The sequence below is a fragment of the Drosophila innubila genome (genome assembly GCF_004354385.1).
Source record: "Drosophila innubila isolate TH190305 chromosome 3R unlocalized genomic scaffold, UK_Dinn_1.0 2_E_3R, whole genome shotgun sequence".
Lineage (NCBI taxonomy): Eukaryota > Metazoa > Arthropoda > Insecta > Diptera > Drosophilidae > Drosophila > Drosophila innubila.
This window is the reverse complement of record NW_022995380.1, coordinates 3010807-3027918: the sequence shown is the minus strand read 5'-3', so window position 1 is coordinate 3027918 and position 17112 is coordinate 3010807. Positions and strand designations below refer to the sequence as shown.

Genomic DNA, 17112 nt, shown 5'->3' with positions numbered 1-17112 from the left:
TTTTTTGTAACTTTTTTGGATGTTTTTATATTTTTAGTTTTTTGCTAGTCAATAAATACAGTTCGAGTAGACTCGTAATTACGTAGTACCGAGAGGCTTTGCCCCAAAGGGAGCGTTAAGGGAACGTTCGTTTCGTTTTGAATATTTCCAAGAGCATCTGAGAAAGAGGTAGCATGAATCGTTACATAAACCGTTAAATAGTTAGTTAATTAGTTGGCTAATTTAATAGAATACATTAAGAATATAAATTTCAATTGAAATGGTGGGTGCTTTGAGTGTATATCGAATAACGGGCAATTGAAGGGGGGTCTGTCTATCGAAGGGATCTTTGTGCACACACACGATATGCCTGCCTTAAAGCCAGCCATTAGGAACCGTCAATTTAGCAACTATTAAACCTTTTCCGTTTATGTGTCAGTGTTTTTGTAACAGTGTGTGTATGTGTCGGTATCGGTATTTCTATCGGTATCGGTATCTGTATCTGTATCTGCAATCGCATCTGCTGTTGTTGTTACTTAATTAGCATAGTGCGGATTTTTATGCATGCGATAGATTAGATGCCAGGGGAGTCGTGCATTTGCATTATTTGCAAATATGGGTATGTCCATATCGTCAGACTGCTCGTTGGCCCAGTTATATTTAAGATCATCCAGCATATCGTCTTGGTCCTCGCCATCGTTGTCCACATTATCCACATCTCCTGTTGCGCTTTTGCCAAGAGGCAATGCCTTGCGACTACCGTTTTCATGATTTGTTTCATGTGCGATTTCATTTCCGCCTGGCTGCTGATGTTTGACCACGCCCCCACCACCGCCACCGCTCCCTCCTAGACTGAACCCGAGGGCGCCAGTGTTGAGGGATTTGTTGGCATCGTCGAGCAGCTGTTGTGATGTTGGTTGCTCTTTTCCTTGTGCTTCAGGCCGTTGTAGAAAATCGAAAAACCGTGACGAAGCTGACGAAGATGAAGCCGGATAGGATGGGGAATCGGTTGGCTGTGGCCATTCAACGTTCCACAGTTGACTGGGGAAATGCTGCTGTTGCAGCTGCTCTCGACGCAGCTGCTCCCGCTGCCGTTCCTCCTCCTGTTGCTGCCGGTAGCGACTGTTGGCCCAGGTCGACGGTTGAAGAAACACTCGTTTACCCACGTTCTTTAGTATGGCACGATTCAATTCCACCTGTGCACAGAGGGAGTAAAGAGCAAGAGCAAATTGGTTGACATTTAAGGAAATGAGTCACAACATTTACATTTTGGTTACATAACATTTAATTTAAATCCGTGCAAATTGGATTTACACACTTCTTTAGCAATTGTTAATTGCATTTCTAGTTATCTAGCTATCTAATTTTTTGGAAACATCGCTCAAAATAAAGGTTTTCCAAATAAAGAAAGCACTCAAAACTATGCTACAATTTCTTGTTCAAACGAATCAGCTCAAAATTATGCTACAATTATGTGAATAAAGATGTAGTAGATTCAATTCTTTAATAAAAATAAATAAATATTTTTATATATTTAATAAATTATAGATAAAGTTATAAATTAATAATAACAATCTGGGGATCAAGCCGATACGAGTACAGATTTAAGATGAAGTTTCGGTTATGTTTGTATTTTGGTTTTTGGTTATCGATTAAGAAAAATGGTTAAAATCCCGTATACCGGGTTTTTGTATATATACCGCTGTGATTTAGTTGCAAAAGGACAACATAAAACTGTTGTAAACATGTTAAAATAATAAAGTTAATATTTAAACAAAAACTCTTTGATTAAATAAAAAAATCTATTTAAATCGATCAATATTAAAATGTAAACTCAAACTTTGTTTGAAAAATTATATTTACACCCTTACAACTGAATTAAATGCTTTATTAAACCAAATCGAACCGTCATAAATAATAAGGTCTCTAATCGGCTAATTCGATTACGGTTGTAATCCCTGGTAATAATTAAAAATAGTACTCACTAAATAATTAGTTTTCTAATACATCTATCCGAACTAGTATCCTTTTAGTGATAAAATGTTTATAGATAGGAAAAATATTTGTTACAATTCTATAACAACATTCCATAATAGAACTGCATTATCAGATCCCCTATCACTAAAAATGACCAATTAGTAATGGGTCAGCCCCAAAAACAATTAAGTTAGGTAAGAAGTTGATAATAATATTGAAGAATGACGACAGTAGGTGCAATCACTTTAGAAACAATGTACTTATATGACGACTTAGTTTAAATTGATTTGTTTAGATACACCTGTATTTAGTCACATATGGGCAATTCCCTGCATGAGTTCGATGTCTGCTTCCACAGATAAAGACAAGATAAGAATTACTCAATGTGAAATTATGGGAATTCCGTTAACAATATGAATTTTTTCTAATAAAAGCTTTGATTTGGTAAATGCTCAATCAGTTTAGGAACAACAGCTGAACAATGAAAACTATTGCAATTGCGGTTTTAGCTATAAGTATTTTGGTGGTACTGGTCACAGCTAGACCAGATAGATATGGGTCAGAGGATCACGGTTTGAGCAAGCACCAACAAAGGCCTCCACATGAGTCTGGTGAGGAAGAGAGACCAGTTGGACCACCAAGCAGTGATGAGGACTCGAATGGTAATTCAAAAGCTTTGATGATTACATGAATTGTTTTATAATCGAGTTTTGTTTGAAGAACATGAAAGCGGTTCGGGCAATCATCCATCACAGGGACAACGTCCTCCACATCACCACGACAATCGTCCGCCACATGGTCATCGTCCTCCACATGGTCACCGTCCTCCACATGGTCACCGTCCCCCTCATCGCCCGACAACACCTTCACAGGAAGATAGCACATCCATCGAACCGGAAGACTCAACTACCTCTGAGTCGAATGAGTCTTCTCCTCAGGAGTCGACTACCTTGCAGCCAGAAGAGTCTACAACTCTGCAGCCTGAAGAGTCTACTACCTTAAAGCCTGAGCAAAATACCACTGTTTAGAATATTAAACGTGCTTTAATGTAAATACACAGTATTTTTCAATAAAATCATTGGTATATCATAAAGTGATTCACAGTTTTCTTCAACCCTCATCAAACCCGAATAAATGCTTTTTTTGTACCTGGCATCAATTATTCGAATGCATTGAAGAGCTTTCATGCAGATCCTTTCATGAGGTTCTCGCATTCATTCAGCAATTTATCGTATGCCTTTGACAAATCAATATATACGAGTACAAGCTGTGACATGTGAAAATGTCCTCCGCATTCTCGACATGATACCAGGTAAGGACCAGGATCGTTATTCGAGAGGCGCCCAAGGGCCAAATCGCTTGAATTCCTCACATTAAATCGTTTGATTTTCTTGCCTTTTCCTCCCACGACGCGTTGGGGGTGCATCAACATTTTGGTAACCAAATAAATTTTGCTTTGTTGCCAAGTCGAAATATTTGTATTACGCATACGCCGCGTTGGTTTCCCTTTTCTGCTTACGTGATGCTAAGCCTTCCTTAATTCGAACCTGCTTAAAGCCCTTGAAGCCTTTTTCTACCCTTTACTTGTAAAAAGGAACCGGTACTTTGCTTTTAAAATGCAAATAACTATATTTGCAATTATTACCAGATATAATAGATATTATTAAAATATATCTACAATCTAGCAAAATAATAGTCAAATATTTAGTAAAATATAAATAAATTTTTTTTTCTGAGTTTCCCACAAACTTATTTTATTTAGTAATAAATATAAAATGGTTTTATTCTATTTTGAAAATATATTTAGCATATGTTATATCGCTTAGCCAGGGTAGCTGCTAGTCGAGCTCGCATTATCTTACATTTTTTCAACCAACCTTTTGATATCAACCTATATGTTATTTACATTGCTCGCATGCGGGATTGTCAATACCAGGCGATAAGATGTGCCTTTAGGCCATTGTCTGACAAATGGCAAACGAGACACGACCTTGCCACTGGCCAACCGTTCCCTCCGAAAGGCGAATTTGTGATAACATGAATTTATTGTTCTTTTACCTGTTAGAAAATGGAAAAAGTTTACACTTTTTCCTGCTAAGTATTTTTCATTTTGTGCTCCAATTTTAAAAGACTGCTATAATTTTCTATTTTATATCAAATCGCACTTTTCACATTTACAGCAAGCGCAATTATTTTCGCAGCTTTTTCTTTTGCTTGTTTTGCAAGTTGCAGAACAAAGTTTTCTTTTGCTCATTTGCGCATATTAAAAATTCCAAAGTGGTCAGTATGGTGGTCCACTTATTTAACCACTCACCCACTCACTTGTTCACCCACTTTCTTACCTGTCGAGTGTTCTCTTTCATCTGCCTGCGCGCGATTTCCAGTAGCAGCCGCTGGCGCAGCACATCCAACGGATTGACAATGGACAATGACGGTTTATTCCGCTTCACGAACGAAAACTCATCCTGTGGTAAGACAGAGACAGAAAACAGAGAGAGGAATATTTTATATGCATTCAGTTTATTCTTGTTGTATACAAATTTCTGAGATCTTGATTCAAAAAGTTTTTATGAATAAAAGTGTTTGAGTTAGTTTGAGTTTTCATACAAAACAAATTTACAGAAACTTGAGCAAAAACATTAAAACAAATTTAGTTATAGTCATTATTAAAGAAATTAGAAAACCACAAATCAGCATGATTTTTAGACTTAAGAAACTATTCTTACATGATTTATTTTTACAATATACAACTAATGAATGGAAACGTCTTAAGTGCCCAAAGAATAAAAAATTAAAAGTTTGGCATTAAAATACATTTGTTTAAATTATAAATTAAAATTTTCTTTAATTTTGTTATAATTGTATTGATTTGTAAATGGAATTTGCTTTATTATTTTCTAATTGTCTCTGATTTGTTAATTTGTTTATCAATTAAACTGCTTTCATTAGTTGATTTCATTTTTTATTTTGAAAATGGTAAATGGTTTGTAATTATGTGATGAATTACTTCTCATAATGGCGGTAAGTCTGCTGTCTTTGATAACAAATTTCATAGGAAACTACATACTTATGTGTGCAAGAGTACGTGTATATAATTTTTTATTTTTATTTTTAAAAAGATGATGACAGTTATGTTCTGGTTTCTGTTTGCAGGTACATAAACAAATATTTACAACAATTTGCAAAGTCAAGCAGCTTTCAGATAACAAACTGTGTAAACAACTCATTTAAGATAGCATTGAAAAATTCTAGCAGTTTTGAATGACTAACATGGAACATGCCAAAGATTCGTGACCTGAAATAAATGTGGCCAAATTTTAATTACATTTAAATTATATGGTAATCAATCTAAAGATAAACATTTTTATTATTATCAGTAATTTTTTGGCATAGAAAACTGTTACTGCCCATTGGCCTGATAATCTTAGGTAAATGTTAAAGTCCCCAGTAACTACCAAAATATCTTGTAGATTCATTTTGAGGAGTGAGAATTTATGGCTTTTAATTATGATTGTTAGTTAATTGACTATTGCTCACTTTACTATTTGATAAAGTGGACAGAGTCAATGGAAAATAACTGAATGTTATATGACTGCAATTTAGGGTATGTCTGACTAAATAGACGCGGGTCATGAACTTTATTTTGATCTGGGATTAAGTGGGTAAATGACTCGAAAGATGTTATTAACTTGAAAAGTGAAATTCTCGAGCTATCATATCAATTGTATACAAGTGAATAAATTATTGTGATTCCCAATAGTCTATCAGTAAATACGCAACAGAATTTTAACTCTCGCTTTTTAGCTTATCAGACACTATAATTGTGATTGCGATTAGATAATAGTGCTCGTGTAGGGTCAGAATGTCTGAGAGCCCATTGGCAACTGCGGTAACCACAGCCACCTGCTTTCTTTATATAAAAGCCCGTCGCGGAGTCGGTTCCGATTAGTATACATCGAACAATTACAAAATGAAGGTTCTATTAATTTCGGTATTCGCGGTGCTTTTCGTCCTGGTTGCCTCCAGGCCAAACGGATTTGGATGGCGTCGCAACTATGGCGGCTGGGGAGGAAATGGAAATGTTCAGCATGGAGACTGGAATTCCAATGGACACCGATGGAACGGTAACTTTGGAGGACTGCACAGGGATGAGAATGGCTGGCACAGGGACGAGCAGTGGGATCACCATTATGAACACAAACATCACGGCATGCGCACTGAACAACCAACACCACCGACAACATCTGAAGCTCCAGTGGAGTCAACCGGGGCACCTGCTCCAGTCGAGACCACGCCAGAAGCTCCTGTTGAATCTACACAGGCTCCAGAGGAGTCCACCACTGAAGCTCCAGAGAAAACCACTCAGGCACCAGTGGAATCCACAACCGAAGCTCCTGAGGAGACTACCCAGGCATCTGAAGAGCCCGAAGAAACGACGACGGCCGAAGATTCAACCACCGACGGAACTGACGAAACAACTGTGGTTCCCGAAGAGCCAGAAGCATCAACTCAAGCACCTGATAGTCTGCCGGAAGAGACTACGCTGGCACCAGAAGAACCCGAAGATTCTACAACCGACGGTTCCAGCGAAACAACTCAAGTGACCGAGGATCCCGAGGAGTCCACAACCTTGAGCACGGAAGAGCCAGAAGAATCCACCGTTGTAACAGAAGAGCCCGAGAATACGACAACTGAAGGCTCCGGAGAACCCGCTGAGTCAACGACAGAAGCTGAGGAGGGAAGCGGAGCAACGAGTAGATAAGAAAGCTCTCTCACTATAAGCAACACGACATTAAAACCTTGAGATATGGTATATCAAATCATATTTCTTAGAATTTCATTATTTATTTAATGTTATCGAGTAGATAGCCAACAATCAACCAAATGTGCCAATGGTTTCTAAGTTAAGAATCGCAATTTAATTGCCTACTATAAGTAGTTGGTGATATTCAAATTATACGATTAACAAATCAAATACCTGTTTAATTCTTTTGAAAAGTAGATTAAATTGATCTGGAAACATGTTGAAAATATTAAATTGTTATGTCAACATGACACTATCAACATTATCAGCTTTTCCACTTGAGATTGACATTAAAACACTTTTAAGTAATACCAAATAAACTGATGTGTGCTTGATAAACGACATTTTAAATGTTCAATTTCAATTGTCAAGTACGACAGATCGTACAAAGTTTTCAATTTTCGACACGGCTTTAATCTACAGCCATAAAGTAATCAATTCAGATATTAGTCACGCTTTTTCGATCGATATTTTGACAATGACAATGACATTGGAAACAATGGAAACTTTCTGCGTGTTCGATTAGATTGCATCAGAAATAGACAGACTATCGAATTATTTGCCCATTGTCAATAAATTTGCATAGCAAATTTGTTTGAGAACGCAACCACATATTTATTGCGTCTACTGTTGAAGATGAAACCCAGCAATTGTGCAAATATGACTGACGCATCTGGAATTAGACTATAAAAGGGCTTTCAATTTGTTCAAAATGCAATTAACACAATGAGAGCTATAACACTTGCAGTCTTTGCAATTTTGCTGGTCGCCGTTATGGCACAGAGAGGTCCTGACGGTGGAGGTCATGGACACCACCGTCGTGGATCACCTCGAGGTCAGGCAGGTCCACCCGGCGGTCGTCCTGGCGGTCGTCCTGGCGGTCGTCCTGGCGGTCACGGACCACATGGCGGACGTCCCGGCGAGCATAGACCACCAAGCAGACGTCCTGCACCACCAGAAAGTGACAGCAGCGAGAGCAGTGAAAGTCAGGACAGCAGTGAAAGTAAGAACAGCAGCGAGAGTCAGGAAAGCAACCAGGAGGATAACCAGGATGACAACCAGGATGACAGCCAGGATGACAACCAGGATGACAACCAGGATGACAACCAGGATGACAACCAGGACGGAAGCCAGGATGACAATCAGGATGACAACCAGGATGACAACCAGGATGACAACCAAGATGGTAACCAGGACGACAACCAGGACGGCGACCAAGAAGGCGACCAGGGTGACAACCAAGATAACAACCAAGATGGCGACCAAGATGGCGACCAAGAAGCCGATGGCAACCAAGATGGCGACCAAGGTGATATCCAGGAAGATAACGGTATCCAGGAAGGTGGCAATCGCAAATAGAGCAAATTTGCTCAAAAAAGCATTCAAAAAAATTATTTTAATTGCAAATGAAGATTAAAGGCGATAGTATACGTAAATTGTTGAACAGTTTGGAAATCGAAAAGTATTATAATATAATAGATTTCTCAATTTGTGTTTAATTAATTAATTAATAAATGTTGTTTTAACATACACAATTGAATGATAAATTAGCTACGGTGAATATTTGTTGTAAATAGAAAATAGAAACCGGAACATGGTAAGCAAGCCATAAGTGTTTCTATGATTTTATGGATAGATTGAGCAACCCTGTATAAAGAGAGCATAATTATAAAGACCGAATTAATATGTCAAAAGTATTCGTCTTAAATATTTTATTCTTTAAAAAAGATACAACTATAAGACAAAAGTTTTACAAAGTATTTGTTTTAATAAAAAAATTAATTTAATTTAAATTCTACAAAAAAATTAGGAAGTTTGAGGCTTAATTTTTCTAAAAATTTATCCATAAGAATAATTTAATTATTTATACTATTATATTATGGTGGCGTTCAGAATTCGAAACCTGTTTTACTTCTTGATAAGAGAGTTTCGACTTATTTGAAGTGATTTTTTTTGAAAATTTTGATTTTTTGACAATAAAATCTTTGTTTTGAGACATAATTCTTGGCTTAAGTTTTTGAAATTTTTCTCGATGCAGGAGTGTATCTAAGTTATCGGAAGCTATATTAAGTTAACCAGGACGAGCAAATATTCGGATGATACAACGACTAATTAAATAGTGAATATACCCATTATTTTGTTTGCCATTTAAGCAGCTAAAACATCTTACAAGAAGTATGGGTTAATTTTCTCCATTCGTCATAAATTGTTTTACAAAACTTGCTGCATAAGTTTCCATTTGGCTAAAATTCCAGGGCAACAAAACTTGTAGCTCGTTTTTAAATAGTTTCTCTAGCGGAAAAGCTATCCATTACTTTTGAGTGGTTTGGGGCATAATAAATACTCGTAAGGAAATTGCGAAGTTTCTGATCATGCCATATTTTTAAGCTACCACGTAATGTAAATATGTTAAGCTGAATGCCAAATTCACAGGTGAATCAATTGAGGTGTTACGTCCTCAAATGCCGAAAACTTGGCCCTGCCGAAAATTGGCAGGACGATAAATATGACAAATTCCAAAGCATTACCATCTATTGTTCTCAGAGAGCAGCCTACACATTTGTAAATTAAACAGCGTCAAAAGTTGAACTTTTGTTGTCAACTTTGTTGTTATGCGAATTATTCAGGCTGTAAGCCAATAAAGGCACAACTTTTATTTGTTTTCACGTCGAAAGGTAAATAAAAACAGCCCAATAGAATTTTGTTTTGCGGTCTAATGAAGCACACATAAATCGTTGTTAAAATTTTTCCATTTGTATTGCGCTTTAACAAATTGATGAATATGTTTGAATGTTCTAAATCCATTTTTATACATTGACTAATTTGTTTGTTAGTTACGCAGTGCTGACAATCAACGTGTTTGGTCAATTATCACGCACAGCGTCTTACTGATAAGATTAGTTTTTTATTCAGCACACACTTCTGATAACATTGTGGTCACTTCCCCTGGTATATTGTTTTATATGGCATCTCTTCAAGAAATCAAAAGTTATTTCATAGGAAATGCCACTTCATGTATGCATCAATTATTCTGATAAGGATATTTCCCTGAAATCACTAATGCATTTTGTGATTTCAAATCAATCAACTGGAGCAGTGCGATAAGATTTATATTGTTATTGTGCTACTGATTGTTGTTTGTCTTAAAGGATTAATCATTCACCAACAACTCAAATATAAATATACAAAGAAGTATGGCAAAGATACAGCGACTTATTAGATATTAGTTTTAGTTGCCTTTGAATATGGCATAAATTCGGAAAGTAACATACTTTTATTGAAATATTTTGAATTTGAATTTTAAAAATTCATTTATATCTCTACCTGAGTTTTCAAACACCGATTGTTGTATCTTAGGTCTTGGATCTTAAATTCTTCATTCTCTGTACTGCTGTAAATTATCCTCAGTTCATTAACTGTTATATTACAATAATGTTAATAAATTATCTACAAAATGCATATGCATCCGAAACTTCATTATACATAAAAAAAAATTTTCTCCAAGTTTAAATTTTTAATTTTGAGCATATGTATTTTAACTATTTTCGTTCAATTAAGCCAATATGCAGATAAGATGTCATCAGCTCAACAATCAAAAGTCAAAAGAGCCAAAAATATTTGATCTAACTAAAAGAAAATCGTACAGAACCCCGAAAATCAAAATATTGCTGAAAAATCGTGCATCAATCAACTATTTTGTACTTGGAATCCGGATCCGCATTGGATGGATTTTATCCCGGAATCCCAGATTCTATTTTTCTGTGTAAATGTAAGATATCTTATAATTATTAAACTGTTATTTTTAAGAAATTGTACAACTCTAAATTTGTAATTTGTAGATTTATTTGCTTATAGTTTCTATCACAAAAAGATGATGTAATGTCTGCTGGAGTTTTATTAAATTTAACAGCTGATTTTTCTTTCATTGTAGGAGAGCACAAAAGATTTTGTGCTTCCTTAAAATTTAAGATTTTGAGTTGTACCACTGGTACAACTGCATAAACATTTTATTTATTTATACATGATTGAACTTGGGTAAAAAAGTTCGTGAAAATATACATAATGATTATAGCATTAAGGAATAAAATTTATTCAGCAGTGTCAAAGAGTCAAACATCTGACAATGAAAAACAAGAAGCAGGCAATGATAATGTGGAATGAGAAATGGACACAAAAGTGAGTGACATCTGCTAAAAACCACAAACTGAAAGGGAAAGAGCTGAATCCTCCACCTTTACCGCATACGCACCTGTATGGCCGGTGAATCCAGATAGTCCAGAGGATATCCGTTGGCATAGCCTGCGCCGGCAGCTGTGGCGCCTCCGCCTGCTCCAGTCGCAGCTGCAACACCCCTTTGTGCAGTACAAACGAGCCTCGTAGCGCTGAGTAAAGTCAATAACACCGGGCAAAACCACGCTGTGGCTTTCATCATTCTGGAATTGTACGAGAAAAAAACTGAATAATTGGATAAAAAATCGACGGATGCATAAACCGAACTATTAACGTGTACAACGTGCGAGGCCAAAATTGAATTTAATCCATTGAATAATTGCATATTGAACAACCTTGAAATATATACATATGAGATATGTTTCGATGTATCTTCGACAGATAAACCTGTATATACAATGCTTTTCTGTATGAATATATATTTATATAAATTGGGTATTGCTGGCATCAATGTAAATTATTTTTCTGTTATATTTAAACTGTACTATAATTTGATAAAAAAAATATAAATTTATACATAAAAATCTTCATAAATTTTGTATCGTTTCCTCCCTTGCATTTTTATAAATGCTCCAAACTTTTACTCTCTGACAGATCATATTTTACACAAAGTTAAGAAAATATCTCTTTTCGCAAATAAGCTATCAAACATTTTTAATTGTACTCATTTTAAAATGTAATTAATGCTAGTAAAAACGTACAATTTAATGTCATATAAAATTTAATATTAATTTTTTTTTTATTAATTTAAAACAATCTAATTTAATTTATTTGCACTTCCCAATAAAATTATAAAAAGTTTTCGTATAGAATACAACTGCTCCAATGTACCAACGAATTTAAAATGTACCCTTTTTCGTACACTTAACAGTTTCGCTGCATTTGCAACAGTTTAGATGATAATTTAACAACAATTTATCAACTTCATGGAATATTTATTGTTATAATATGCAAAAAGGATACTTGGCAGATTTTTCAACCATGCATTTGACTCGGATATATCACACAACAAGTGCAACCTTTAATATATACGCAACCTTTTGACATCATGAAGTGTTCTTATAATTTATGGCTTATGCACATGCATGACCTCTTCCCTCTTTGAACTCCACTCCAGATGGTTGGAGCTGTTACTCAATGGACTAACCAAATGACTTTTCTCAGCGGCAACGGAACATAAACGTAATGTGTGGAAATAACATAAAGAGATGGAGTGAAATGATACCCAAGTGATAAGATGAAATGCGATGGACACGTGGAGCTCTTCAACTCTTGAGAAATTCTGGATCGCTGGACACTGACACTGACACAATGAGTTATAGTTGAACTAACGAAATGAAAGGATTTTACTGTGACAACTCGACCATTCGATTATCTTAACTACTCAAATCCAAAAAACGGCCAATTGCCCAGCCGAGTACCATGTGCCAATGACTTCGCGATTGGCCTACAATTTCCGTTAGGCCTAAAAGCAGGAAGAAAACACAAATTCAAGTCAGATGTTGAGATTTCTAAGAATAGACACAGATTGAGTTTTGCCTGCAATCTCCCGCTCAAGTTGTTTTGTTGTCAAGCATATTTCCATTTTCGCAGCTTGAACTAAAGCAGGGAAATTGATTTTACTTTTACTTTGCCTCTTTGCTTCCTTTTGCTTGATTCTGTGTGGGATTATGCCCTCTATATGATCTAGCTATTTTCATTAGCTTCCATCATCGTTTAAATAGACATACAAATCATTTACGTGATAGCACTCGAACTGTATTCATTCTGCTATTCACGAGTACAGTGGTCATGTCTGTTCGAATGCTCAATGATGCTGAGAAATTAACTAGCCAAATTAAGATAAATCTATCAGTTGTAATAGAGTTTACCAAGTTGAACATTGAATGTATATAATCACATTATCAGTAGCTGTTTGAAATGTCATTACTTTACGATTAGCTTAATTCAATTATAAATCTAATCAGAGGGAGCAACGTGACGTATGCGCAATGTACTTTGTGTTGTGCACTTATAGCATACTTTTAGGATCGGCTTTTAAGCAAAGCATTTCATAACTTCAAGTAAAGTTAACATTTAAGAAATTTGACCATTTTGAAACCTTATCTTACATTGAGGTATATTTGAGCAAATTTTGGATAAGTAGTTTAGGAGTAAAACGGAATTTGGCTTCGGCAGTTTTTGGATAAAATAATACATATAAGACTTTCTCAAAGTCAAATTATACGTTTTTAAAACAGACAACTTTATATTCTTCTGAGAAAAAATTATTGTTCAACAAAAAAAATAGTTTTTTCTTGTGAAAAGTTCATTTGAAAATTCATTTTCATTTTCATTCACGAAATAAACCAACATAAGAAATGTTTAAATTCTTTTCCAATAGAAAATAGTAAAAAAATAATGGCCGATAATAATCGACTAATAATATTTTTCGTTACAAATGAAAAGTCAAAAAATAACAAATAAGTAAGGGTATTCATTGACACTGACAGCCTTGCAGTTGGCAAGATGAATAGCGCCTACTTACAACTCTGTCCAGTTAGCAGTTTTGATTACACATTTGGGCTAATGTCATTTTCAAAAATTCTGTGTTTAAAAGTTTTATGACAGGTACCCTAATAAATTAAAAAATTTGTATGAAAATTTAAAGTTAAGAAATTTAAAAATAATAAATTTGAAATTATATATTAATGAACATAAATTGTCATTTTACTAAGCCAATGAAGTCAACAAAATAATGAACACATATTTATATTAAAGCATGAAAAGTCTTGGATAACGTTATTTAATATACATTTAAAGAGCTTTCAAATATTAACTTAACATATGGCATTTGTCAGTTCAACATCAATGACAAAAATGTGCTATATTTATTTGCCAAACTTATTTGTCGTCTAGCAACATTGACCTTCATTTAAGCCCAGTTGACATAAGTCTTAAGCGTAAAATCTTGGATGTTTTACAAGTTGGAAGCTTATCACGCGATTACATAAGTAACTCTCTTGAAATTGCTGAAATGTAATTTGGATTTCAGGCACCTGTCACATTTCTGCCATTTCATGCAAAAGGATTTGGAAATGCTGACAAAATACTAATATTGAAATGTTGACAGCTGCATAAGATAAACTCATGAATGTGACAATTCCATTATACATACTATGAGATAAGAAAACTGACCAAAACAAAATGTTAGAATTGTATTGATTGTATAAATTCCAATTGGAATTCCATTCTAAAATGTAGCCCAAAATTAAATAACATTGTTAAAATGGCATTCATTAGACTGAGAATAGCTCACTTATTAAATGTCTGCATTTGATGTTGAGAAAATAAATATTTTTGAGGGCCTTAAACAATGTTCTCAGTAATATTGGAACGCAATAAAAATCAGTAGACTGAGAGACTCTACTCTGAAATAAAGGGACGTGATTGCCAAGAGCGATTGCGCCTACGATTTCAGTCGCTTTTATCTGCATAGTTAAAAAATAAATAAATAATAAATAAAAACAGATTTCGAATAAAGAAAGGGACTCGTTGTCTATTTGCATCTACCATACTCGTAATATGCAAATAAATGTAAAGCCAACGCAAAAGTTTAGCTGGATAAAAAAGATTTTTACGAGCCAACAATTTGATTCGTACTGCAAATAAAGACATGTAGGAATGAATGAATGAATGAATAATGTTTTGACTGCGGCTCAATGTTGTGATTCAATCTCACATAAACCGTTTAACGGTGCCTATACCCATTCTCTAGGAACGTGTGCGTGATAATCTTATATCCACCCAATCAATTCCTCGATATGTATATAAAATTCTCAGCAGGTATACAGTGTGTATTTTCAAACTTTTATTAAATTGAATTAAATTTCCAAGCAAGTGTTTTTATCTCATGTCAAAGCATTATTTTATTGGACAGGGCAACGTGACCCAAACGACGTCATCATCGTCATTGCTTTTCCTAATGAAAATGACAAGGGCGCAAGTTTTGGCATCGTTAAAACAACCAATCAAAACTTGTTCTTCTTCTCAACCTTGTTTACAGTCTATTCAATTACAGGTTCCACCACTTAAAACACTCTACAAGTCTCAAAGCAATGCAAAAATTGTATAAAGGAAAAACTAATTAGTCGAAGCGAGTTTCCTGCTAAAAATCTATCAGTGTACACTTTGTGTACTTTTTAATGTCCATTTCAAAAACTTTACGAAAGTCCCAATATTTAAATTGTTATTAATTGCATTACATTTTCTGTGACGGGCTGCTTTAACCATTTGATAACTAAGTAGATAGATTAATTGGCAACGGATAATGACATTGTGCAGCGTTGCTTAACCAATAGACATCAAATATAAATGAAGCTTGAAGCGAAATTAATAGCACAACTTTTAAACCTTAAAAAATTAAATCAGTCTTAGGACAGTGAGAGAGTATTTTATTAAAAAATGAACAATGAAAAGGTTGATATGACATGTTGCTTGCAGCAGAAATACCTTTTCTAAAGTCATTTTAATTTCTAATAATACGTCCAATTTAATTTTTTTATAAAAGAACAAAAGAATAACATACTTTATATTTTACTATACAGCTGTTTGCCCTGACTCACTCACTCACTGACTGACTGATCATTGCACAGTCCAAACTAATAAAATAAACACTTATATTTTAATTTGACAAGAAAAAAAAATAACTTTAGTAATTACACTTTTTTAATTTAAATCGAAAATTATTTTTTAAAACTTTTACTATAGAAATTTGAATTATTTGAAAATAGACTGACTAATTTTATTAATATCTATTTATTTAGTGGGTATTTGACAAGCTCGAAAACAAATCCATTTATTTATGTTAAAATTTTCTTATTAATCAAATTGATTTTAATTTTAGTGATGATATATTTATTAAAACTCGTGCAGCTTACCAGATTTTTTTTAATATAAATAAATCCACACAATTCAAGTCTCTGGTCTAAATATGTGTTAAATGAAATCAAATTTTAATGTTAAGTCACGTTCTTGACGTAGACTTTTAAACAATTTCTCACACAAAACCGAATCACGTTATCAATTGGTAATTACCGAGAAAATTCCTTTTGATCTTAGCACTGGGAAAATATTTATGGCTCTCAAGATTTCGTAATGGGCTGTTAAATTGGACAATTTTTTTTATGAGTTCACGCGCGACAACGGCAATCAAACGAAATTAGATCGAAAAATTTGAATATTTTGAGTTTGAAGAATGTTCTTTTGCACAGTGTTCGTTGTTGAAATCCTCTTTAAGATATTCAAAATGCACTTGGAACTAAAGGTTTCACTGGTTATAGACCTATATTCTGACTGGACTTGAGGAAGCTATTCTGATGGCTTGTTGTCTGTGTCCGAACGCAACAGGCTGACGACGAGCAAAGAACTCAGAGCTTCAATTGTATGAAGCTTGTTTTTATATTGCTAGGCAAGGACGATGAATGTGCACGAAGCTCTGGCACGAAGCGATACGACGGCACGAGCCACAACGTTGGCTAAACGATGTGCCACGCGACTAGTTATGAATGAAACCACGCGGCACGCACCACACACCGCTCTCAGAGGCTCCGCATGTTCACCCTAAAAAAAAAGAAAAGAACGAGAATTGGTTGGGCTCCAATACTTGCAACAAAATGTTGCCAATGGTAGACTTCATGCTCACCTGTTGGCAAAACTCAAATGTTGCTGCAACATTTGCCTCGCGGTTGTTTGGTTATTGTTTGTTGTGTGCGATGTGCGATGTGCAATGTGTTTTATTGTAATTATCGAACTCAATTAATATTTAATGGGTTTTCATTTGCACATTAATTGTTTGCTTTAAAACCAGTCAAATGGGTTGGAGTCCCTGCATCCATGTCATGTGGCTAACACCATTTTGGCAGCTCTCTGTCGGTGATCAGCGTTCAGGTGTGAAATTGCTCGCCATTCATCTACAACTCTTAACATGCACTGTGGAAACAATATACCAATAATAATAAAAAAAACTCCATCTTACAAAAATATTTTCTAATTCATTTTCGGTGTATATTAATTTTTAAAATTATTTAACAATGAAAAAATTGAATATTTGGATTGTTTTTGATAATTACGCAGTATTTTGC

General features: G+C 34.8%; 3 protein-coding genes across 3 annotated transcripts; 2 read left to right on the top strand and 1 right to left on the bottom strand.

The window, feature by feature from the left end:
* Positions 1 to 515: 515 nt before the first annotated feature.
* LOC117792236 lies at positions 516 to 16259 on the bottom strand. Its single transcript, XM_034632292.1, has 5 exons — positions 15910 to 16259; positions 11010 to 11193; positions 4299 to 4421; positions 1070 to 1175; positions 516 to 952 (listed from the first exon to the last, which is right to left on the bottom strand). The coding sequence occupies exons 2-5, from the start codon at positions 11190 to 11192 to the stop codon at positions 516 to 518; spliced, it is 849 nt and encodes a 282-aa protein (XP_034488183.1). The 5' UTR covers position 11193; positions 15910 to 16259.
* LOC117790791 (serine-rich 25 kDa antigen protein-like) lies at positions 2411 to 3051 on the top strand. Its single transcript, XM_034630349.1, has 2 exons — positions 2411 to 2618; positions 2677 to 3051. The coding sequence occupies exons 1-2, from the start codon at positions 2438 to 2440 to the stop codon at positions 2982 to 2984; spliced, it is 489 nt and encodes a 162-aa protein (XP_034486240.1). The 5' UTR covers positions 2411 to 2437; the 3' UTR covers positions 2985 to 3051.
* Positions 5910 to 6931, top strand: LOC117790790 (mucin-7). Its single transcript, XM_034630348.1, has one exon. It carries the CDS (start codon positions 5927 to 5929, stop codon positions 6716 to 6718), a length of 792 nt encoding a protein of 263 aa, XP_034486239.1. The 5' UTR covers positions 5910 to 5926; the 3' UTR covers positions 6719 to 6931.
* Positions 16260 to 17112: the final 853 nt, after the last annotated feature.